Genomic DNA, 26,877 nt, shown 5'->3' with positions numbered 1-26,877 from the left:
CTGCTCCATCCATGATTCCCTCAGGTACTCATCCATCCCCACCTATTGCCACCCGCAGCACCTTCCCCTGTGGCCACAGGAGATGTAACACTTGAGCCCACATCTCCATCCTCACCATGGTCTCGGGCCCCAAACAGGCCTTTCAAGTGAAGCAACACTTCACTTATATATCCGCAGCACTTATTTACTGCATCCAGTGTTCCTTTTGTGGCATTCTCTACATCGGAGAGACTGGTCATAGATTGGGGGGTTGCTTTGCTGAGCACCTCCTCTCTATCTGCAACAACAGTGACCTCCTAAGTAGCCAACCATTAAATTCTGAGTCACACTCCCAGGCCCACATGACATTCATGGCCTTTTGCACTATCCCACCCTGACCACCCGCAGATCGGAGGAACAACACCTTATCTTCTGTCTGGGCACCCTCCAGCCAAATGGCATTAACATTGATTTCTGCTACCTTGCTCACCTTGTCTTTCCCCTTTCCATTTCCTGTCGTTCCAGTTTTCCCTCCTCCCCCTCATTGCTGCTGTCCCCTCATCTACCTATCATCTCCTCCTTTTGCCACCACCAGTGCCAGATTAAGATATTGCAGGGCTTGTAACATTAATTTTAAAGGGGCCCTAAATTGTGCTAGCTGTGCAGATTTTAAAAAAAGGCACATGACTAAGATGAATTAGCTCCTTTGATGGAGTAGAGAACCACTTACACTTCCACATTTGTGGAAGAAGGTAGACATTTTGAAATTACACACACTAAAATTATACTTACATTGAAATTGCTCCCCTCCCTTGTTAAAACTTAAGTACATAGTTTAATGTAGTATCCTATGTCAGTATCCATGCTGATATAAGTACCTCGTGACTGCAATAATGCTAAGTCATTAACCTCATTATTTTATGTATATGATCTGTTGCATAATTAGTACCCAATGAATGTCCACTAGAACCATATATGGTAAAATATAAGCTCTGTATAGCTATGACTAATCCACCTTGGAATCTGACTTGACCACCATTTGGTCCATGTGCTATGTGAATAAACAACTTGAGTTTTAGATCTCATTCTATCAAGTCATGGGTGCCTTGACTCTGTTCTTTGACGGTGTACATTAACTACTGGAATTTCAAACTATACTTATAGTTTCTCCAGTACACAAAAGTTAAAACAAAACTTACTTATGGTGGTGGCGGTGGCTGGTGGCCGGGTCAACGCAGGAGCAATAGCCATCTTTGTTACCCACAATCCTTCATGCAGCTGAAATTCCTTTGTGTTTCCCTGGCCCTGACACTGTCAGAGAAATTCCATCTGCTTGGGGGATTATGGGTAACAAAGATGGCCATTGTTCCTGCATTGAGCTGACACCATGAGCTGTCAGGGCAGCCCTGAAGCGGCGCTCCAATGAAATCTGACGGCACTATATCCCTGCTGCCGCAACGGGAGTTAGATAATGATGGGTGGGTATGACAGATGGCTGAGGCTAGGAGTGATTTTAGCCAATTATCACCTTTAATCAAGATGGGTATCAGTGTGGTCTCATAGCCGCTGCACAAAGATGAAAACGAAAATGTTTCCCATAATTCATAGTACTTAAACGTGGGGGCCCTTGAAAATCCAACTTGTAGCATATGCTACTTCGCTACTGTTAATCCGGCCCTAGCCACCAACCCCTCCTCTCCCCCACACACACCCACCCACTCTTTTGTTCGGATGCCTGTCAGCATTCTCTCATACCTTGATGAAGGACGCAGGCCCAAAACATGGCTTCTGTATCTCTACCTTTGCTACATAAAGGACACTGATTGACCTACTGAGCTTCTCCAGCATTTTGTGTTTTTCACTCTGTTTCTTTGCTTTGTTCCACCCGCATCATGCAATACGAATTCTGGCATTAACACAGCTGTGGAAAACAACCATAATAATAGGAAAATGCTTTGAAGAAGGCCGAGTGCGTGGAGTGAATGCAACATTGGGACGTTTATCTGTTCCACATGATGGTCATTTGACAGCGGTATTTCTAGCCCAGATTTTACTCTGAATCCGGCAAAGGCTGAAATCACCGCTTCAGGTGGGAGATAAGTAGATATGTAGATGAGGGGATCAAGGTGGTTCTTTTCAGGCTAGAACCAGGCATTTGTTTACCCGTCCATTCCACGTTCACCCCATTAGTCCTCCGGCCAGTCATGCATATCTCGGATGCCCAGTTGTTTCATCCAAGGTGACTCTTGGTTATAGAGAGTGGAATTCAAACTTCTGGCTCTCTTGCGACTTGAACCTGGAAAATGGCTCAACAATATGACATAAGGATAGAGGGTTTCAAATAAGCTGCAAATAAATGTCACGTATTTGTTTTTTTTAACGTATGCTGCTTTTATCAGTGGCACGGCTGCCTTCACTAACGCCATTGATGATAAAATACATTACACCAATTAAGCAATCTTAATGACAGCACATCTGTAGTCAAGCTGTTTTTCTACTCCCCATTTTTCTTCACCTTGGCGAGAACGCATATGAATGCAAACAACAGACTGGTTCTCTTCGACTGCTCCTTTCCATGTTGTACAAGCAGACCAGGTCAGTCAGTGACCTTCCTTGGGGCCCACTGGGAGCAAGGACACGCATTGAGCTGCGTAGCAGCAGAACAAGATAATACCCTTGTTTAACGATCCCTTGGAAATGGAGTACAGCAGAGATTGCTCTTCGTTATAACTGTGTACGAAGTCAGCCTAATTACTGGGCTGGGTATTAAATGTAGACAATCCATGGTAATGCTTAATTTCACTGATGCTTTCGTCTACACAGAAGGGTAATTAATGGATATTTTAGACTATCACAAATGCCGCTTTCTATTCCAAATGCATATTTAAAAATTAAACCCCAAATCAAACGTTAAAAAAACAAGCGACATTTCAGAAGGTCCTCAAGAGTCTAATGCCCTTCGTCTTTACCGACCAGCCTGACTGTGGGAACGAAGCGAGATCTCTCCCTGGGTTTCTTGCGAAAACAATCCACAACTTGCATTTCTGTTCTATGTACTATTCCTCCATACACATTCTCTCTGGGTAATGCATTGCATACAGACTTGCAGTGCATAGAAAGCTTGTTAGGAGACACTACTGCAGGGCATATTTTTGAGAAACAACTGACTACTTTTTCTTTACCAATTTAAAGGAGCATTGTTAAAATTTAACAGCAGAAATTCCCACGCAGCGGGCAGCTAGTTCAGAATAATTACATTTACAGGGAAGATCTCTAAGGCAGTCACATTACTAATGTCAACAGGAGTTTTGAAGGAACAATTGCAGTGCCAATGTTATTACTGCTGCTATTGAAATGTGTGGTCTCTATAGGAATTACAGGAAAACTTATCTGTTCATGTCCATTTTTGTTGAAGTTTCACATTTTCTCATTAATTTGGCTCATAAATGATGTACCACATTTTTGAGAAAGAGCACATTTGAACACGTGCTAAATTAAAACTAGCAATGTAACTTTCTGGGCAATGATTTTAAAATGCCTCTTTTTCATATTTCAAGTTGCTTTCATTTCTGACCTTTAACCTTCTCTGCATTAGTCCTTAGCTCTCACAAGCAGACTAAACTAATTTGTGTACCTGACAAAGATAATTTGAATTTCATTGGATGTTAAATCCTCTGCAGCCATATTATCCATTTCCAAGTGTGTGTTACCTATACTTTGATAATGTTGGAGCTGACACCTTCTTCATTACCCCTGATTCAGTCACATGCAGTGGAATGACGTATCATTGAATTCCTCATTGGCTCCACCTTTACTCCATACCTTCAAGAGAATCTTCTCCAGCATATTAAATGAACCCAACTCTTTTAATTTGGATTTGGATTTCTCTTTTTCTCTCAATAGGGTCCATGGCTGTATCCTGAACAAATCCACCATTGAAGGAGGCAGCTTACAGTGGAAACAGAATAAAATAAATTGTATTTATGAAGAGAACATTTGCATAAAGCTTCCCGTCGTCATGTTAGTCCAGGTCTGGCAATTTCTCCCCTTCCAAATTCTCGGATTGATAAGAACTTTCCCTTTCAACATTCTGTTCTCTTATTGCTCTTTTCTTTCCACTTTAAAGGGGAATGGAGCGTGGCCAATGCTATTTTTTCACACTATGCCTGCTCTTTGTTATGCAGCTCTTGCTTCTGTTTTGATGGATCCAGAAACCTAGTGCTCAAGGAATGTTGAGAAATCACCATTTATTTATCGAGTATATTGCTAATTTCCTGGAAACTGAACTAAAATTGATGAAAGATGAACTGAAGTGTAAAAAAAAACCGGTTTGACCACATTGGAAGCATTGTATTCTGGTCACACCAAAATTAGAGGATTTTGAGTGGGTGTGGAAGATGTTGCTTGAATTGGAATACATGAACAATAAGGGGAGGCTGGACAAACCTGAATTGTTTTCTCTAGCAGGGATGGCCAAACCACGGCTCGCAAACCACATGCATCTCTTTAACATATATAATGTTGGACTCACAGAAACATGTTGGCTGAGACAGGAATTGTCTGAGCCAGTGCTCACAAATGATAGCTTTAGTTGGTGTTGCTTGCAATCACCTGTTTGCAGCTCTCAAACATCTTAAACTTAAATGTTTTAAGTACAATAAACTTATCATTAAGCAGGGTTGGCCACCCTTGCTCGAGAATTTTAACGGTTTCTATGTCATAGAAACATAGAAAATAGGTGTAGGAGTAGGCCATTTGGCCCTTCAAGCCTACACCACCATTCATTTTGATCATGGCTGATCATCCACTCAGTACCCTGTTCCAGCTCTCTCTCCATACCCCCTGATCCCCCTAGTCACGTACTAAATCTAACTCTCTCTTAAATATAGCTATGGACCCCATGTTTCAGGCCTGTGTCCTTCATCAAGGTGAGAGAATGCCAGCAGGCATCCGAACAAAAGAGTGGATGGGTGCGTGTAGGGGATGGAGGGGTGGGGTTGGTGGCCAGGGCCGGATTAACATAGTAGCGAAGTAGCATATGCTACAGGCTGGATTTTCAAGGACCTCCATATTTATGTACTATGAATTATGGGAAACATCTTCATTTTCATCTTTGTGCAGCGGCTATGAGAAACCACATTGATATCCATCCTGATTAAAGGTGATAATTGGCTAAAATCACTCCTAGCCTCATGACCTGAAAGTATGTAAATTTATGAGAGTCACAGATAGGGTAGAGTCTTTTCCCCAGGGTGCCAGTACCACATACTAGATGACAAAAGTTTAAGATGAGAAAAGAGATGTATGTACATGAGAGTTTTAAAAAATATATATAGTAGGTGTCTGGAACTTAGTGACAGGGAAGTGGGAGAAGCAATTATGATGGCAACATTTTAAGAAGCATTTAGACAGATAAACAGGCAGGGAATAGAGGGAACAATTATATATTAAATTAACAAATACACATTGACTCAGATGAACATGTTGCAGTCAGATGAATTGGACTCCGTCTCACAAATCTTCTGATTTTAGTTGTCTTGATCTTATGAAGATTCATAAATGTTACATTCTGTGCACAGTATAAGGATTGCCTGATAACAGTGAACTTGTGAGGAGTGAGATTGGACTGTGAATCAAAGAACTTTTCTGAACTTACACACACACATGTGCTTAGAATTAGAAGGGGGGTTGTTAGGTTAAATAAGTTATTAGTAATAAGTTAAAGTGTGATCCGGTTTTCATGTTTAAAGATAATTAAAAGCAGCCTTTATTAAGTAACCATTTGTCTTGGTGCATTTCTATTGCTGCTGGGTTTTGAGGTCCTCTGGGCTCATAACACCTCATATTCCTGGTAAATCTCTCCTATACTCAGGTTACCAATTTCCCCACTTTGGGCAAAAGGTTCTCTGCATTCACCCGATCTATTCCACTCATGATTTTGTTTGAGGTTGCCCCATATTCTCCTGCACTCCAAGGAATAAAACCTGAGCCTGCTCAACCTCTCCCTATAGCTCAGGCCCCCCAGAGTCCTGGCAGCATTCTTGCAAATCTTCTCTGTACCCTCTCCAGCTTGTCAAGTTTTCTGCTGCACAGTGACCAAAATTAAACATAATATTAAAAATAGAGCCTCTCCAACTTCTTGTATAACTGCAACATGACTTCCCAACTTCTTTATTCAATACTCTAAATTAGTGGTCCTCAACCTTTTTCTTTCCACTCACATACCACTTTAAGCAATCCCTTACTAATCACAGAGCACCAATGGGCCAGGTCATACCCATGTTCGATCTTCCAAAATTCAAGACCTCACATTTCTCTGTATTAAATCCATGAACTATTCCTCTGCCGTCCTAATCAAGATCCTGTAGCAATCTTTGGCAACCATCCTAACTATCTATAATACCAGACCCTTCAGTAACAAGTGCAAACTTTCTAATCATGCCATGTGCATTTTAATATAAATCAAATTGAAGAGAAACAATATTGTTTTGACAGATGTAATATCTATCTCACAAAATGAAAAGCTGTGCAAGTATCCTTTCAAAATGGGAGGCAGCAATGCCATTATTGCACATTTAAGTGCTTCAACCATGGTTTTAAGAAATAAAAATACAGGATATCCAAGAATCTTTCATTTATATTTTACAAGATGATACATTTTATCCAAACAGTAACAGATTTATTGAGAAAACAATTTTTTATTGTACAAAAAGTAGTTTATGAAGTTTTAAATTGCGTTCACAAATGTACGCAATGGCTGCAGTCATGGAACAAAAAAAAAACTTTAAAATACAAAACATTGAAGACAGACGAAGAAAAAGTCCAGCGGACCCTTCCAAGCTAGTGACCAATTGGCCTCAATGTCAGGTATAGATCCTTTGAAGGCAAATAGTGTGTTAATGGTGTTTCATTTCTCACACCCTAACTTTCAAACACAGGCTCACTTGTCAAAGTCCAGCACAATCCCCTCGAAACACCATCCCAATCCACCCATCCCGTATACAGATCCAAGGCATGATATTTGTGTCATTCATCAAACGTCAAGAGAAACTTGAACTGGAACTTGCAATCTTGGATCCAGCACAATTTCCAACAGGCATCACATTTTACTCAAAACCTGACGGCAAAATTGTATAAAAAGCTTCCTTTTTTGCATTGTTCCCAAACATAGTTTTAGATGTTGGTGTAACAAGACTTGCAGATGCCAAAGTAGACAGGTGTTTTTCAGAAAGTTTTAATTCAGTTATTTTAATTCATTAAGTGAAAACTTGATCCAGGCAGACTAGAGCTTCATCCATTTAATTTTAATTCAGATAGTTGTCTTGTTATTCATATACTGAACCATGCTTGAAATTGTCTCAATCTATTACATTTTTTCTCCAAACTGTAGCAATAATTTGCTTTCATTTTCTACTCCTGCAGAATGCACAAGAAAGCTTATGTGCTTCATGAGGGCCCCTGAAATTCATGAACATGTCAGTGGAATATACCAAGAACTATCCATCCTTTCTTTTAAATACCCCAAAGAACACAATGCTCATCTCTGACTGCCTTTTGACAGAAGACAGTTCTATGATTGAATAATCCAATACTCCCCTGAGAGCAGGGGTAATATTCTAAGCATTTCCTTCTCAATGCTGAATTTAAGGTCTTCTCAATGCTGCATTTAAGACATGAATAAGCGCTCTGATCTTCCTTTGTCCAATGTGAAATCTTGTCAGAAAAGAGGAGAGTCACAGTATGTACATGGACTCTGAAGCAGGCGCTTTATCCAGTCAGGATCTAGAGAAAAAAAAATATTTTCAATAGATCAATTAATGTTCACATGAATGACAAACGGAATGAAATTTTTAAAAAATCTTTCACTTTAGATAATGGTTTCACAAGACTGTGGTTTTTGAATCCAAATTATAACATGTTGCTGCCTTCATGACAGCAGAATCAAATAATAAAGCACAGGAACAAACCCTTTGGTCCACATGTCTGCACATGGAGCCCATAATCAAACTAAAACACTGCTACATGATTGGCAATTTTCAAAAATTGTGGGGTTCTGTGTATTTTTCAAATTATATAATTTTTTTGGGAAGATGAGGCATACTTTATAAAATGCCACAGCATGTATGGAACTGATAAGGTAGGTTGTTACATAAAATGCTTTCACTTTAACAGTCTGGGTCTCAAGAACAATGATTAAAAACTAAATATCACATACCCACATCACTGCTTCATATACACACCAACAATTGCACTAACAATCTGCCATTTGCCTAAAAAAAAATTGTATGGAGAAATGTAGAATTGCACCAATGAGTTAAACACCGAGTGGCTTTTATATTGCTGCATTTAAGTTTACCTTTTGGAGAAAAAAAAGGCACAAATAAATACATCTCATCTCCTAGCTGAAATGCAACAAAATTCCAGGCCATAAGTGGACACAAGGACTGGGTGTACAAAGCCCCAGCAAATTGGAACACACAACCTAACCCATAGATCAACATTGAATGAGTGCTGCAGTTGCGTACAAGATACTAAAGTGGACACCCAATCTTCTTATGCCAGTGGATGACAGACATTCACCAACACTAACTTGCAAACAGCCCAAAGACCAAAATTCTTCATCTGAAATCAGATTTATAAATTTATTGTTATTCATTTTGTTATTATTTGTAGGCCCTGCTGGTCAATCAGCAGTCAAGTTTTCATTAATGCATTGCATTTATTAATTGTTTCATGAAAGATATGTTAGAATATGTTAAAAGTGTTCAATCTTACATCGTCGTGAACCGCATTGCGAGGCTGCACAATAATTCTATTGGCAACTTCATTTCCTTGTGACAGAAACAAGTTTTCTTTGGAATAACCTATTTGAATGAGCAATTATATTCTTTAAAACAATTAACTGAATAAATTGAAGTGATCCAAATATCAATTGCCACATCAAGTTTCTTAAAGAAAGATGTCTGAGCAATAATTTGCTGATGAATAAGGTCCAATGTTGGCAACTTCACCAATGTGATGCACCAATGTATTTGTATACAGCAGGTTATTGACACTGCACATTTAGAATGTACTCAATTGAAGACTGATACATAGCCACACAATATTCAAGCTCATCCCTTTACATTTCAGAAATTTCAGAAAACAAAAGCATTAGAATCAGTTGATTTGAAGACTTCAGAAAGCATTGCTCACCCGAAGGCAACTGTTGTCGAGCAATGCTGTCTTGTAGCAGACACCTGCGATAGGTCAGACTCTGGCAAGCATGGTATGTCAAAACACATCTGCAAAGAGAAATAGGTAGGACAATACCAGTGCAACATTTGCATTATTTCAGCTACATCGCTTCAATTCTATTCCACCTACTTTTACAATTTAAATCACTCACTGCCAATATTTTCAAGAGAAAATAAAGTTTGGATGCCAAAATCTAATTCCAAAATAGTTTTAGAGAAGAAAAATGCAAAATGAAATTTAAGGTGTTTTCAAATGTTATAAAATTAAGTTGTTAACTTTAACACAAAGCTGCAAGATTGGTGTATATTTTTTCAGCATGAATTTTAACAGTATAAAAACACATGCAAATTTTAGTGTTTTTTAACCAGTGATTTTTTTTTTTTAAGCTCAACATTCCGATCACACCTTTGATAAGACAAAAGTCAGAATAATTTGTTTCAAGATTCATCACCATCAGTATTTTTTACCCCTTACAGGATGCACACAATACATCTATGCCTGGCTGCAGGCAGTAATTACCTGTGCCAAAGGTGTCCATTGGGACAAACTGCCTTGCGCCGATCTGTAAATGGTAGAACTTCTTTACAGAGAGAACAGTGCTCAGGAAACGTCTGTTTGGTCAATTTCTTCAAGTTATGAGAAATTAAAACCTACACCCAATAGGAAAAAAAAAGGAGTAATGTCAAGCCATCAGCAGATCAAGAATATATCCCTCCATCATTCAACATTTAAATTTTTAGACCTTTTCATATGTCACTAATTTTCAGTTGCAGAAAGAATAATCAGCTGTAGTTTTTCCCGTAAAAGTACAATATAACACCCTGTGAAATAAAATATCTGAAACACTCAGGAGGTCAGGCAGCACCCATGGGGTGAGAAATTGAGTTAATAGGTTATTGCCCTTCCATCTGAACAAGTTCAATTTTCTTTTACAGTTAAGTTGCAGAGAAGGAAGATGTGTGGTGTAAAGAAAGACTATGTTATAATGGTGTGGACATCAAGAGAGACTGAACAACACAAATAGTAGTGACATCAGCTGAGAGGGGGTGAAAAGATTGTTAGTTGCAGCTGATCTGCAACAAGAGCAGAGAAGGACGAGACTTGAACTGTGAGATACAAAATTATGCAGTTGCTGAAAATCTGAAAGAAAAGAATGTGAGAAATATCCTTTGAGAGAGAAAAATTCCAGGCTTATTTTTATGAATAGTGACTTCCTGCTTTGTATGTGTTGCTGCTCTGTGCACAAATTGCAATAGTTTTAACAAGTGTCTTTTAGGGACAAGATGCCGATTAAACTCATTTGATGAGGGCAAAACTTGGTCAGATTTTAGAATAATTTGCTTTAACATAGATTCTTTAATATGTTCAAAAATGAAACAAGGCCATTCTTTTTATTTAAGCTATTGTGGCTAGTGCAGGACAATTATAGCACCAGTGACCTGGGTTTGAATTTGGCACTGTCTATAAGGAGTTTGCATTCTCTCCCTGTGACCTGCGTGGATTTTCCCCGGGTGCTCTGGTTTCCTCCCACCCTCTAAAAAATGTACGGGGTTAATAGATTAATTGGGTAGCATGGGTTTCAATGGCTAGAATAAGCTTCTACCATGTGGTAAATAAATATATTTTAAAACTAAGCTGGCCAAATAATTAAAGAACCATTTATGAGCTAATATAATACATTTCTACATAAAATTTAATCTTTAATACGTTTGACTAAAAATATTACTTTTTTGTGGCCAGGATGTATGATTTCTTAATTCAATCTGCCAGTTTGACAGGATTATGCTTTCTTAAAAAACACAGCAAAAAGATCACTGATACTCAATACATCCTGGATTTAATTTGCCCATGAAATCTTTCCACCTCTTGCATTGATTTGGCCCATTTTAGATCAACAATAGTAATGCCAGGATTAACTGATCACAGTCATACACAGTCATACAAACAAACAAAGTTTAGCATTTCTATCGCCGTTGGCCTCAATAAATCTGAAACACTGCCCTCCCATTCGCCAGTGTTGAGAACCATAGCTGTACATGGGGAGGATGCAGATGCCGTGCAGAAACACACCACCCACTTGCTGCCCATCTTTGGAACAATTTGTGGTTCCCACATCAGCCTCATTAGTCACATTAAAATCAGAGCGGAAGCCAGTCTTTGGTAATCTTGAGGGATGACCCAGGACAAATAAAATTGTGTTGGTGGGCAGAAAAATCAAAACTCAAACCTGTACAATGTTAACAAGGTAGTAGACAGTGGAAGAGAGTGAACCAAGTGGAGTTAAAATTTATAACTCAGTTTTCACTGGTCACTGAAGGAGAATACATACACCAATACATAAGGGGCTTAAAGATTTCAAGGTGACGAGCAAATCGGCACATTTAACCTTGGCAAATATAGTAATTTTTGAGCTATTTATATTCATGGCCTTGAATACAAAGCATATTCAGCTTGATTAATACCATAAAATGCAAGAAAAAAATCTAGTTAATCAGGATTTAATTGTTTATAGTTATATCTGATTTATTGTAAAGTCAATAAAATCTTAGGTAAACTTTACAAATTTAGAATTATGTGAAATATCCCAAGCTTTAGGCACAAAGCAGAAAGAAAAAAAAAAATAGAGCTGGGAATATGTTGGTAAATCCAAAGGGACTGCGTTGGTTTAAATCTTACCTCGCTACCTGGATGCACTTCAAAAGTTTTCATATTTGTATAGAGTTTTTAAAAAAATGATACACCTTGGAAAGCTAAATGCGAACAACAATTAAGGGCAACATACACTACATACTTGAGACACAAGAATCTGACATCTTGGGCAAACTGCGACTTAGAGGTCAGACACAGCATCTATGGAGAAACTCAGCATTACACACTGCTAACTAAGTTGGAAGAGCGGCAATCAAATTACAGTATTCTGGTCAAATTGCCCTTGAATATTGTGTAGGCTCTGGCTCCGTGAAGAAAAGTCCAGAAAAGTGCTTCTGAAGATGGAAAAAAAAATCGATGATTTCAATCCTCAAGAGAGAAGCTGTTTTTGTTTACTCAAATAAACTGGTTTTAAATAAAGATTTAATTTTCTGGTGCAGGATAAGAGCCCCATTTTATAAAAACCTGTGCACACATAACACATATTAAAAGCCAGTGAAATGTGAGCAAATGGCTCCATTTGAATGTCGTTTCTGGGGTGCTCAGTAAAGAGTGACTCTTCCATTCTCGATTCAACTCTCCATCACCATGACATCACTGGAAGATCACATGAAAATTTTGCAGCTGCTGAGGCATTTGTAATTCTAGACAAATCCCTTCACTGATTTAAATGAGCCTCTGTGTTGCCATTTCAGTTCAATCAAGTGTGCAACACATTTGAAGAAAGGCTAAAATGAGAATCCAAATCACTCTGAGGGCACATGCAAAATTCCTGACAGATCTTCCCCAAAGTGATTCTAATTGCACTCTGACATTGGATGGTTTGGATTTCAGCAATGGAGCGCCACCTACCTGCAGTTTTCCAGTTGGATTGGGAAATCTGGGTGCTGAATGTGCAACAGGTTAATCTGGCATGGATGGGTTCAACGACTCCATTCATTTTAATGGAGAAGAAGGGCTGCGAGGAAGATAGGCAAGTTTCAGGCAATTTATTTTTTTTCTGAACTAACATGTATATAATAGTCAATTTAAATTTATTCACTTATTTTTGTGCTTTCTACTATTTCTATTTTAATTTGTGTATATTTCTTTTAGTTCTGTCGATTTTAAACTTGGAATATATTTCAATATTTGTGAACGCAAGATACATTTGTATTATTTCACACTCTGATAGTTGGTAGGTAAGGGAGCACAGTTTTGCCAGCTATCAAGCAAGTCTAGGAACGGAACTGGCCACTTCCATGTAGGTGACCTGTGTTGTGCACAGCAACCTAGATCGAAACATGCTCCAAGTATGGATAGGGAAGTGGTGAGACAGGACAGCTTGCAAATCTTTAAGGGCAGACATGGCTCATGGGCTCCACTCAGTCGAATCAAATACTTTCTTTGGACAATTATATTGAAACACCAAATACCCAACAACGTCTATAGCTTCTACACATTCTCCTATTGCTTGCAATGTTTCTGATAACTCATCTTCTACTATCATCATGGCATTGCAAGTGACTAAACATGTTCATATTAAATGATAAAGATTCCAAGTCACAAATACCATCCACTGCTGATTGTTATTGCTTGAGCTTCTGAGGTACCTCTTATATACAGTAAAACAAGTCATGGAAGCTTTGCACTTCAACAGATAGGTTCAGGCAAAAATAAGTAACATTGTTTTTCTTACCACAACTTACTGACAATATTTTTAGAACTCTACACCAGAAAAATAAATCTTGGAGGATTTAATTGTTACAATAGATATCACAAGACGAGAGACTTCAAGTCATCATTTCAGCAATAAATGTAAAATCTATGTGTTGCATGTGTTAAAAACAGTTATTAGAAGCAGTTTTAATTGGCTATTTTGATCCGCTGAGAGTTTGTCATCATGACATAGTGGCAACTAGGAACACAGAGGTACTATCAAAATAACTCAATGGATATCTAGGAGTGGAGAGAATTAAGTACACAAAAAAAAAACAAAGCTATTAAAGTGATCCCTACCTTTGCTGTCCTATCATCGTAGCTGGAATCAGAGGTCAAAAAGTCACAAATACCCCTGGTTGGGATACTGGTGTTCTCAGTAATCCAGGTGTGAAGATACACTTCACCTAGGACTCTTTTCATGTGTTCACGGGTCAAGTGGAGCTCCACATCTTCAATTTTATTCTGTATGTCATTCAATTTCCTTGAAATCTTTTCTCGAATCTGTTCTTCAGATTTGCTTACTTTTGTGTCCACTGTCAAGTCTTCTGCTTGGCTCCCAATCACTTTACTGGATTGACCTTCTTGTGCACTTGTATCTGCCTCAGGCTGTTGCATTTTCTCATTCAATGTTTCAGAGTTATCACAGAGCAGAATCTTTGATTCATGAGGATTTGGTCTCCAAACTGTTTCAGTAGGAGTCTTCTGGAAGGTCTGAAATAAAAATTTGAAGAGGAAGAGTCTTAACCGCCATAGGTAGCTAGATGGATTTGTCTGGAGCTTATGTTCTAAAGCTTCTTCAAGTTCTGCAGGAATACATTTCTCTGTCAATATTTGCCAGCGCACAAGATCAAGCAAGTCTACCTGTTTGAATAAATTGTGGATGGAAGATTCCAAAACCTTAGATGCTGCTTCCTCTGGAGTTTTTAATGTAATAAATTGCACCTGGTATGTGCGGCTGGCTGGATGGAGGCCATTATTCATGCCTTCTGCTGTCACAAGTGCTAAGTAAGCATCATTGGGGCTGAGACAGATCCCATGAAGCCTCACTGAGCCAATTGACTCTGGCAATTTGATTAACACATGATCAAACTTCACTGCTACATCAGTGAAGACTGGAGTCAATTTTTGGATGGTTCCATCAACAGAGCAGGTGTAGAAACTCCCAGTTTGCTTGTTTGCAGTTAGAGATACAATGGGAAGTGTGTGAAGGCCAGTTACATGTGAATTGTGAACATTCAGTCCTGCTTTGGATATCAATAGTAGACACCAGAAAACATATGTTCCTCTGGCTGCTACGACCAAGCTGCAACTGCATTTCTGATATGGGTGGGATAGAGATATACACTTAATATTGTGCACAGGTAATTGATCCATCTCTTGCCAAAGAACCACTGGTTGTCTGAGAGTGAAGTATCCTTTCACTGCTTTCAAGTTGACTGGCAAAATCTTAACCGGTCCTTTGGAGCTGCCAACAATCAAGCCACTCATTTTGCGACTCCCATGCTCATATTCCCACCATGACAGAACACTTGGGTCATTAATGCCTGACTCAATTGTACTGCATGCAATGATAGAATCTTTGCCTTGAAATGGGATCAAAAATTGCCATATAACAACGTCACCATTTTCAAGTAGGACAGCTAACAGAACAGTGCCCACATCTTCGCATTCATTGTTGGCTTTGACACGTTGAGTGTTGCAAATACTGGACCATTCCATTCTGACAGGGGTTTGCATATAATGTCTCCTCTGGAATTCCGAGAAATTCTTCAACTCCCCATCCAAGTCAGCATCCAAATGCCCATATTTGTTCTCGTAGAGCATCTCACCATACACTTCCGTAATATCTAAAGCTGGCGTCCACTGCAGCCTATTCACATTCACCTGGATGGACAGTCGATTATCTAATGTCAAAGATGCCAATAGACACCTTCCATTTAGGTCACAGCCCAAGGGAGACCAACTGGTAAATTTAAACCCTCGTAATGGCGACAAAGCACCTCCTTCAGGATTGAAGATCCTGTCCATCATTAATGAATGACTTAGTGTTGGATCTCTTTTATTCAAGAACTTCTCCTTGCATTCACTTACTCCAGCTTGAGAGCCAACCTGAAAACACAGAAGATATAAACATTCGTATTTTTATGTCAGCATGTCATTAAAATTACATTTATTCAATCTTAAATAATTTCTGGTCACATTACTGCTGTGAAATATTTAAAGAAATGAATTACTTATCCTTAACGAGGAAGGTCGATGGCATAAATTGACATTGCTTAAGAAATGCATTTGCATCCAAATTCATAATGTATCAAAACATTAGAACATCTTTTCACTTGTTCACATTGATCTCCTCCATTTTATAAGGCTGTTTCAATCAAGTTTATCTGTTGGACTGATGATCGAAAATTCCTTTTCATCGTACCAGGTACAAAGCAACAAGTAAACTTAAACTCGAGAATAAAGGATTAAACCCCTTTGATATTTTGATATTTCAAGTATTTATAGTCAAAGTAAAAACTAACCCCCTCTCCCTACCTAAGCTAAAGTGTCAAAACTTGCACTGAACACTTTCAACTCCCAGAATCTATTTTACATGCCCTAAACCAGCTAAACAGTATTAACTAAATCTAAATGTTGGTTGATACCAAATTTCCAACTAAATGCAAATGCAGTTTAGAGATAGAAATTGTGATATTGTTTTGAAAAAAAGAGACTGAAACTTTAGTGCAAGAACAAGAGAACCCTACACTGGCAGATGTATTGCCTTTCGAATTTGACATTAAACAAAGTGTACATCTGACTTTCAAGGTGGTCAGAAGAGATGCCAAAACTCCATTCTAAAGAATAGCCGAGGAGCTCTCCGAGGTGAAAACCAGAATTTCTTGCTCACAATCACTATATGGGAGGATTTTAATGTGTGTGTGAGTGTCATACGCATACGTAAATTACACAAATACATCAAAATTCTTACTTGTTGCAGCCACGTAGGTACATATAACACCACCATAACTTAAATGAACACGATATGCGAGCCCTCTGTTCTGTTTCTTACATCGATGCCTTCATTTCAAAAACAATGTGGGACGTCCTAAGTGTACATTTCTTTTCAATTCGGTTTAGTACTTTAAAATACAAGGCATCGCAAATGTTTTTTTTTTCAGGCGGAATGAGAGAGAGGTGGGAAGGAAGCAGGAGAGGCTGGGAGGAATGTCCGGCCTGGCCGAGGAGTTACCTTCAGTGAGCAACTCTGGCTGGGTGCAGGCACCGACGTCCTGTGGATCACCATGTCCAGCCCGTTGCTGTGGATGTCACAGATCTGCTCGAGCACGTAGATGTTTTTCCCGGTGGTGATGGAGAGCCGATTGTCCTCGGACCAAGCGAGCGGCTCGGGGCCGCTCACCGGGTACTGCAGTTTGATGCTCGGCTCCCGCTTGCTTGTCAGTAAAGCCAAGCTGCCGCCATTCTTTCTCCTCCCGGAGGCTGCAGACGCCGTCGCCATCTTCAACAGCTCGGCTCCTGCCAGTGACGCTCAAACCTCGTGCCCGCAACACCGAGAAGACCCCGACCTGGTTCACCGGAGCGTCCACTCAGATCGCCTGACATCAGCCAGCCACGGGTTCCTGACAATGGGAAGCACTCGGCTCAAAATATCGCTAAAATAGCGTGTGTGGAAGACTGCAGGACTGCTCCTCGTTGTTCGGGCCTGTTTACTTCTTCCCGAGTGATTTGTTTGCGGCGAGAAGGGGTTTAATTTGTCCTGAGCCATGGCTGCTGAAGGCTTGATGATAAATATCACGGCCGGCTTCATCAAAGGGAGGCCAAAGAATGATCAGCCTGAGGTTTTCACGAGTCCACAGCGTCGGGTAAGATAACTGGCGACTTGGTTCCTGCATTTACTCGATCGCTTTGTTCACTAGGCATAAGGTTTATTGCTAGAATATGAGTAACTTGCGGCCTTCTCTGCAGCTAAGTGTGGTTCCCTTGAGGAACGGGTCCGCCACGCCTTGTGGTCCCAGGGACTCGTGCTTCAGTAAAAAGTTAATTGCCTTCGAGCTCTTGTCTCCAAACAGTCCCCGTATTCACAGGACGTAAAGGCAGACCATCAGTGATGCAGAACCCATTGCAGATCAGAGCAATGGGGAAACTCCGCAGGTCGGGCTGTGCTGATGAAAGGTTCTGACCTGAAATCTTTTCCCTCCACTCATGCTGTTTGGCCTGCTGACCACCTCCAATACATTGTTGCTGACTGTTGAACTTGGATGCTTGATGTGAGGAAGATAGAGGATGAGGTTCTCCAACTCGAGTGGCGATGATGGTAGGTAATAGACTGTCGGCGAGTTTGAAAGGCAGGAGCAGAACAAATGGAACTGTTTCTGAGGAGAAATAATATTGTTATGGTCTTGGTAATGCACAGGAAAAGGAAGGAGATGGTGTGCCAGTGCTAAGATCACAGATACGTTGCTGAGTGTACAAATTACAGAGGAGATCTCATGAGAACTTGTGAAATCAGAAACTAAAAGAACTGTAGGTTGAACACCACCAGGGATCAGAGGAAATGGTGAGCAGGAAAATGATTAGATATCAGAAGATTTTTTTTTAAAAAGAGGCAAATTCCAGAATATGTTTCATCATGTCGATGCAATCATGAAGAAGGCACACCAGCAGCTATATTTTGTTAGGAGTTTGAGGAGATTTGGTACATCACTGAAGACTTGCACATTTCGACAGGTGTATTGTGGAGAGCATTCTGACTGGTTGCCACACTGATTTGGAGGTGCCAATGCACAGGGCAGGAACAGGCGACAGAGGGTTGTAAGTTCAGCATTAGTCTTCATTCTATTAAGGACATCCTTAAGAAGTGGTGCCTCAAGAAAGTAGCTTCTGTCATCAAGGGCCCTCGCCACCCAGGCCCTTTTCTTGCTGCTACCATCAGAAAGAGGCACACTCTGCATTACCAAAACAGCTTCTGCCATCACATTTCTGAACAGACAATGATCCTATGGACGCTAACTCACTTTTTCATTTTTTGCATTATCTATTTTAGAAAAAAAATCTTGTATTTACAGAATTGTATTTTATAGTAATTTTGGACCTTGTTCTGTGCAATAATACTGCTGCAAAACAACAAGTTTCATGACACATGATCATGACAATAAACCTGATACCTGAGATAGGGCATTGCAGGATTACTTGGGTGAATTGGATGACCAGTGAATTCAAGCAAAGTTATTAATGTCACAAATTTGGTCAGTTAAATACATACTGTATATGTGAGGTGCTGCTTTAAGAAGGCAGCCAACATTGTAAGGATTCCCATCACCTTAGTCATATCATAAAACCCAAAAGTCTGCAGTCACCGTGGTTGAAGTAAAAACACATCGCTAGAGAAACTCAGCAGGTCAAACAGTGTACCTTATGGAGCAAAGATAAAGATACATAACCAATGTTTAGGGCTTGAGACCTTCATCAAGGTATGGACAAATGTCAGCTTTTGGAACTGTGCTCCTCCTCCTACCCCTCCCTTCTCTACCATTTTGTTTGGTTGCCTGCTGACATTGTTTTCCATACCTTGATGAAGGGCTCAAGCCTGAAACTTTGGTTATGTATCTGTATCTTTGATATTCTAAAATACACTGTTTAATCTGCAGAGTTTCTCTAGCATTGTGTTTTAACCTTGGCCATATCTTCTTTTAAGTTCAGGTAGATGGTACATAAGCCTGAAGACCAGCACCTCCAGGTTAAAGAACCGTTTCTTTCCAGCAGCAATCAGGCTTTTACTACTTGCTACACTAATTATAGACTGCTCCAACACCACAAATGGACTGTTTGCACAATTGCCAATTTGCTTTTCTTGCAATGGGATAATTGTGAATATTGTTGTAATTATTGTTTTTTTTCAATTCAATGATGTATATTTTTGTAGTTTTTTTAACCAAATACCTATTCAACATCAGAAAGTAAGAAGTTTGGTGCATATGTACATTGTACAATGTATACAACAATAAATTCATTATCATTATTATCTGGGACCCAAGCCAATTTATTATCTGATGTGGCCAGTTTCTTATCTCCTTAAGCCAGTGAAAGAGCAAAATTAAAAAAAAAAATCTGCAGAAGCCGCAAATCTGAAACGATAATGGAGAATGCTGGAAGCATTCATCATGTCACTAACGTATGCAGAAAGAGAAACTGACAGAAAACCAAGTTGGTTTTAAGCTGCAGAGAGAATGGGAGATGAATGGACAGGGCAAAGGAAATATCTTTGTAAAACCAGGGTCGATGAAATTTGGTTGGTAGAACATAGAATGTAAACACAGGCTTATAAAACATTGCTTAAGCCACAGTTGGAGTTGCCCTATAGTATAAAGGACAATATTTCTCAGATGCAGGACAAGTATTGATAATACATATGTACCACTGTATATAAAGACATATTGTTTCATGAATATGAGTGCCTTGGATGGTTTGTGTGAACAGTTACTTTGGTCATTTAACATTCTTACTGCCCATGGAGTGGGGGGGGGGGGGGGGGGGGGAGCTGTTCCTCAGCCTGTTGGCACTGGCTCTGATACTCCTGTATCTCTTATCTGATGGGAGCAGCTGAAATGTACTGTGTGTAGAGTAGATTTACCAGGATTTGACTTGGATTGAGCATATCAATTGGGAGGACAGACTGGATAGATTGGAGTTGTAATCATTGAGGTAGAGGAGGGGGGTAGTTTACCTGATTGACGCATGCATTGTGAAGAAGTTGAAAAGTTCTTCTCTACCATCTAATACATGCACATGATATCCAAAAAGATGGTAATGAGAAACATAGAATCAGGACGTGCATTGGTTTGGATCAAATTGTCAGTAAACATGACATTGCTTGGGAGGCGCAGGAGGTCTGGAGCCAAGTCAATGACTATAGGATGAGGGGCGTTTGCCAAAACTGAGATACTGATGGTGGTCTCTACAGGGTACCTTTGCAATTGAGAAGATCACAGAGGTCAGGAAGACTAGAAGGTCTATTGAGTTTTAGAATTGCTTGAATTTATAACTGTAGGTCGATGCAAATTGCAACAGGAAGATTTGGACATATTTAACATATCAGACAGCATCTGTGGAAAGAAACAAAGATGTACAACTTATTTAGTTAATGGATTGGATATTTAAAGGGAAACTGTAATTTATGCATGACCAAGAGTACCTTCCATAAACTGAGTATACCATAGTACAACCTTGATACAATGTTATTTAAAACTGATGCTTTAGTTGAGATTTAAAGTTCAAAGGTCAGATTTATTGTCAGAGTACATGCATGACATCACGTACAACCCTGAGATTCTTTTTCCTGTGGGCAAGGAAGAATTTCTACTTGTCTGTAGTACAAAAAAAAACTACTCAAGAAAAGAAATGTACAGAGAAAAATGGAAACCAGAAGGAAGTGCAAACAAACTGTGCAATACAGAAAAATAAATATTCAGTTGTAGCGACTACTCCAGTAGAGCTACTAAATGAATACACCAAACACAGTGTTAGTCAGCAAAGACACTTTATTTGAATTTTCCTCCACCTTTAAATCACTCCCGGCCTGGACACCGGAACAGGAAGTGACTGCCACTCACCTTCAGGGCTCGTGTCTTAATGTAAAGACGACGGGAATCCTGTGCCAACTCTCCAGTGTTGTGACCCAGCCCGCAGTGCTGCGCATGGCCCCCTCCGGCCAGATGAGTGAGCAGCGACCAGGCCTGCGGTGCTGCGCGGCATGCCGCACGGGCGACAGTTCAGCCTACTGTGCTATGTGACTGTTCAGCCCACTATACCACCCCCTCCTGGAATCATTGCCCAAAAGAGATGAACTGGCTGCGTGCACCTTAGGTGGATGCCCTCATTTCCTGGGGTGGGGGCAGTGAATAGGGGTAGTAGGATTCACATTTGCTGGTTTCAGTCTGTCTATACTAAACAGCTGAGAATGTCCCCCAAAGTCTAAAGTGTACACAGCCCCATCCCATTTTTAAATTAAAAAAAAAAAATTTTCACACTATGAACTATATTAACCAAAATACACACAAACATTTCCCTCTTGAATATACAAAGTGTCATTTTCTCCCCTTTTTCCCCCTCCCTTTCCTCCCTCCTTCCCACCCCCCTCCCCGCCCATTAAACTTTCAACATATACAATACCATAAACCCATTAAACAATGTCATCACACAATGAAAATAAACAAGAAAATTGTGTCACCTACTTTTATACACTGGGTCAGTTCATTTCGTCATCTCATTCTGTCATTTTAGGGGGTGGAGGGCTGCGGTAGGCCCTTTCTGTTGTGTTCCATGTACAGTTCCCAAATTTGTTTGAATATTATGATGTTATTTCTTAAATTATATGTTATTTTTTCCAATGGAATACATTTATTAATTTCCATGTACCATTGCTGTACTCTCAGGCTCTCTTCTGATTTCCAAGTTGACATTATACATTTTTTTGCTACAGCTAAGGCTATCATAATAAATCTTTTTTGTGCTTCATCCAATCGAGGCCTAGTTCTTTACTTCTTATGTTACTTAGAAGAAAGATCTCTGGATTTTTTGGTATGTTGCTTTTTGTGATTTTATTTAATACCTGATTTAGATCTTCCCAAAACTTCTCCACTTTCTCACATGCCCAAATTGCATGACCTGTTGTTTCCGTTTCTTCTTACAGCGAAAACATCTATCTGATACTGTTGGGTTCCATTTATTTAACTTTTGGGGCGTGATATATAGACTGTGTAACCAATTATATTGTATCATGCGTAACCTCGTGTTTATTGTATTTCTCATAGTTCCGGAGTATAGCTTTTCCCATTTTTCATTTTCTATCTTTATGCTTAGATCTTGTTCCCACTTTTGTTTGGGTTTACAGCTTATTTCATCATTCTTTTTCTCTTGCAGCTTGATGTACATGTTTGTTATAAATCTTTTAATTATCATTGTGTCTGTAATCACATATTCAAAATTGCTTCCTTCTGGTAACCTCAGCCTGCTTCCCAATTTGTCCTTTAAGTAGATTTACAGTTGGTGGTATGCAAACATTATACTGTGAGTTATTATTCCATATTTGTACTTCATTTGTTCAAAAGATAATAAATGATTTCTTTACTTCTTATGTTACCAAGAAATCTCTTGGTGCCTGCCACATTGACCACCGCCAGTGGGCTGATAACGCCTCAAACCGTGCATCTTGGCGCCTCACAGTTTGGCGGGCAGCAGCCTCCTTTGAAGAAGACCGCAGAGCCCACCTCACTGACAAAAGGCAAAGGAGGAAAAACCCAACACCCAACCCCAACCAACCAATTTTCCCTTGCAACCGCTGCAATCGTGTCTGCCTGTCCCGCATCGGACTGGTCAGCCACAAACGAGCCTGCAGCTGACGTGGACTTTTTACCCCCTCCATAAATCTTCGTCCGCGAAGCCAAGCCAAAGAAAGAAGAAGAAGACTTCATTTGTTCAAAAGATAATAAATGATTTCCCAAAAAACAATTTTCTGTTCTTTTGATCCCTTTTCTCTCCCATTCTCTAAAGGAAAGGTTATCTATTGTGAAAGGGTTTTTTGATTTTGCATCAATAATAATTTTGGTAGTTGGTAATTTGTTTTTTTCCTTTCTACGTGAATCTTCTTCCAAATTTTGAGCAGATGGTGTAGTACTGGTGAACTCCTATGTTGCACCAGCTTTTCATCCCACTTATAAAGTATATGTTCTGGTACCTTCTCCCCTATTTTATCTAGCTCTAATCTGGTCCAATCTGGTTTTTCCCTTGTTTGATAAAAATCTGATAGATATCTTAATTGTGCTGCTCTATAATAATTCTTAAAGTTTGGTAGCCGTAAGCCCCCTTGTTTGTACCATTCTGTTAATTTATCTAGCGCTATCCTCAGTTTCCCCCCTTTCCATAAGAATTTCCTTATTATTTTCTTTAGCTCATTGAAGAATTTCTCTGTTAAGGGAATTGGTAATGATTGAAATATGTATTGTATCCTTGGGAAGATGTTCATTTTAATGCAGTTTACCCTTCCTATCAGTGTTAATGGTAAATCTTTCCAGTGTTCTAAGTCATCTTGTAATTTCTTCATTAATGGCTGATAATTTAATTTGTATAGACGGCCTAGATTATTATCTAGTTTAATACCTAGGTATCGGATTGCTTGTGTTTGCCATTTAAATGGTGATTCTTTCTTAAACTTTGCCAATGAATAATGCGGATTTCGCATTGCTTCACTTTTATTTGCGTTGATCTTGTACCCCGATATTTCTCCATATTCCTTCAATTTCTTATGTAATTTGTATATTGATAATTCTGGTTCTGTTAAGTTAACTATGATGTCATCTGCAAATAGACTGATTTTATATTCCTTTTCTTTTATTTTGATCCCTTTTATTTTATTTTCTGTTCTTATCAGTTCTGCCAAGGGTTCTATAGCTAAAGCGAACAGTGAGGGAGATAGTGGACATCCCTGCCTAGTTGACCTGCTTAAGTTAAATTGGTTCGATTATATATCCATTTACTGTCACCTTCGCCAATGGTCCTTTATATAATGCTTTAATCCAATTAATATATTTCTCTGGTAGGTTGAACCTCTGTAGTACTTTGAATAAATAATTCCATTCTACCCTGTCAAAGGCTTTCTCTGCATCTAAAGCAACTGCCACTGTTGGCGTCTTATTTCCTTATACTGCATGGATTAAGTTAATGATCTTATAGATATTGTCCGTTGTTCGTCTTAATAAATCCAGTTTGATCTAGTTTTACTATTTTTGGTACACAGTCAGCCAATCTGTTTGCTAATAGTTTAGCTATTATCTTATAATCTGAGTTAAGTAGAGATATTGGTCTATACGATGCTGGTGTTAGTGAATCTTTCCCTGACTTTGGTATTACTGTAATTAGTGCTGTTTTACATGAATCTGGCATGTTTTGTGTTTCTTCCATCTGGTTCATTACTTCCAGGAGAGGAGGAATTAATAAGTCTTTAAATGTTTTGTTTTATAGAATTCTATTGGGAGTCCATCCTCTCCCAGCATTTTATTGTTCAGTAGCTTTTTTTAATATATCCTGTATTTCCTCTATTTCAAATCGTTTTATCAATTTATTTTGCTCCTCCTCTTGCAATTTTGGTAGTTCAATTTTAGCTAGAAACTCATCTATTTTGTCTTCTTTCCCTTCATTCTCAGTTCGATAGAATTGCTTGTAGAATTCCTTGAAATTTTCATTGGTCTCTGTTGGGTTATATGTAATTTGTTTGTCCTTTTCCCTTGATGCCAATACCGTTCTTTTAGTTTGTTATGTTTTAAGCTGCCAAGCTGGTATTTTGTGTGTTTTTTCTCCTAGCTCATAATACTTCTGCTTTGTCTTCATTATGTTCTTCTCCACCTTGTACATTTGTAGTGTTTCGTCTTTTTTTTTTGTCCACCAATTCTGTTCTTTTTGTTGTATCTTCCCTTGTTGCTAGTTCTTTTTCTGTACTTACTATTTCCCGATTGTAGTCCTTCTTCATCTTAGTTACATAACTTATTATTTGTCCTCTGATGAATGCTTTCATTGCATTTCATAATATAAATTTATCTTTCACTGATTCCGTATTTATTTCAAAGTACATTTTAATTTGGTGCTCAATGAATTCTCTAAAATCCTGTCTTTTAAGTAGCATGGAGTTTAATCTCCATCTATACTTTCTTGGTGGGATGTCCTTCAGCTCTATTGCTAATAACAGGGGTGAGTGATCCGATAACAATCTAGCTTTATATTCCGTTTTCCTAACTCTCCCTTGGATGTGGGCTGACAACAGGAATAGGTCAATCCTTGAGTATGTTTTATGTCTACTCGAATAATATGAGAATTCCTTCTCCTTTGGGTGTTGTCTCCTCCATCTATCCAAAAGTTGCATTTCCTGCATTGATTTAACCATAAATTTAGCTACTTTGTTCTTTCTGCTAATCTTTTGTCCAGTTTTATCCATCTTTGAGTCCAAATTAAGGTTAAAGTCCCCGCCTATCAATATATTTCCCCTGCATATCTGCAATCTTCAAAAAGATATCTTGCATAAATTTTTGATCTTCTTCATTAGATGCATATACATTGAGCATGTTCCAAAATTCTGAATATATCTGACACTTTATCATTACACACCTCCCTGCTGGATCTATTATTTCCTCCTCTATTTTGATTGGTACATTTTTATTGATTAATATAGCTACATCTCTGGCTTTTGAATTATATGATGCTGCCGTTACGTGCCCTACCCAATCTCTCCTTAATTTCTTGTGTTCCACTTCAGTTAGATATGTTTCCTGCACGAATGCTATATCAATTTTTTTTCTTTTTTTCAGTAAATTTAATAGCCTCTTCCTTTTATTTGGTTATGTATTCCATTAATATTTATAGTCATGTAGTTCAACATGGCCATTTCATACTTTGTATCCTCACCTTTCCCCTTTTCCCCATTTCCATTTCTCAGTTTTCTTTTTTTGAATGCACTGTATGACAACACTTCTAAAACATAAAATATTTCCATTATTCCCACATCTAAAATTCCCTTAATCCCCAAATGTCACCCCCCCCCACCTCGAGTTTCCCCTTGTCGAGCAACCACAACTCCCCTCTCCATTTGGATTGCGAACTCGCTCGCAAGCGTCAACTGATTTCACAGTGACTGTTATTCTCTCCCACCCAACCCCCTCCAGAAAAGACTTTTATCTTCACATATAACAAAGCTCACCCTTTTTTTTTTAATCCCCCCCTTACTCCCTTTCTTCCCTTTTCTTTAGCCCCATCCTTTTTGATCACATGGAAAACATATTTAGTTGCTATGAGCTTGATTGTTGCACTGATGGAGGGATGGGACAGGTTGTGAACATTGTCAAAAGGGCACCGTCTCCCAGATGTGGGGTCTACAGGCCTGGGGTAGCCCATAGACGTGTCGCAAAGCAGACTTGGCCTGCCTAGTTGTGGTGCCACATGTTGTATGTCTAGGCAGTTCTGTATGCCTGAACATCTGGGTCCACTGCCTGTGCACGCGCCAAGTCAGAATTATCAAGGCCACCCTGGATGTGATGTACTGCCAGTCTGGATAGCACGTCAGCGACCAGATGACGTACATCCAGAGAGAACTTGGAAATGTAAGACAAGTGGCATTGCTGCTTAGCTGACCACTGGTCCATTATCTTGTTAAAGGCAAAAGTGAGTGGCTTATGGTCTGTGAAAGTGATGAAATGGTGGCCCTCCAAAACTTATCGGAAGTGTCATGTGGCCAGGTACAACACCAACAACTCACGATCAAGTACC

General features: G+C 39.3%; 2 protein-coding genes across 4 annotated transcripts in view; one reads left to right on the top strand and one right to left on the bottom strand.

Moving 5' to 3' along the window:
- Window positions 1-6,609: 6,609 nt before the first annotated feature.
- gtf3c4 (general transcription factor IIIC, polypeptide 4) lies at window positions 6,610-17,902 on the bottom strand. Of its 2 annotated transcripts, none has more exons than XM_069887155.1 (5): window positions 16,802-17,902; window positions 13,864-15,675; window positions 9,736-9,866; window positions 9,175-9,263; window positions 6,610-7,761 (listed from the first exon to the last, which is right to left on the bottom strand). In XM_069887155.1, exons 1-5 carry the CDS (start codon window positions 17,066-17,068, stop codon window positions 7,697-7,699), a joined length of 2,364 nt encoding a protein of 787 aa, XP_069743256.1. In that variant the 5' UTR covers window positions 17,069-17,902; the 3' UTR covers window positions 6,610-7,696. The 2 variants fall into 2 exon arrangements, with proteins under 2 accessions (XP_069743256.1, XP_069743267.1); XM_069887166.1 differs by lacking the exon at window positions 16,802-17,902 and adding an exon at window positions 16,541-16,788.
- The window catches only part of ddx31 (DEAD (Asp-Glu-Ala-Asp) box polypeptide 31), a 106,867-nt gene continuing 96,901 nt past the window's right edge, over window positions 16,912-26,877 (top strand). The window contains exon 1 of one of the 2 annotated variants that reach the window (XM_069887180.1): window positions 16,912-17,432. In XM_069887180.1, coding sequence (XP_069743281.1) covers window positions 17,334-17,432 — 99 coding nt within the window. In that variant the 5' untranslated portion in view covers window positions 16,912-17,333. The remainder of the gene's footprint in view (window positions 17,433-26,877) is intronic. The other variant, XM_069887189.1, reaches the window with a different exon arrangement.

The sequence above is a fragment of the Narcine bancroftii genome, chromosome 1 (genome assembly GCF_036971445.1).
Source record: "Narcine bancroftii isolate sNarBan1 chromosome 1, sNarBan1.hap1, whole genome shotgun sequence".
NCBI lineage: Eukaryota > Metazoa > Chordata > Chondrichthyes > Torpediniformes > Narcinidae > Narcine > Narcine bancroftii.
This window is presented reverse-complemented; position numbering and strand designations above follow the sequence as displayed.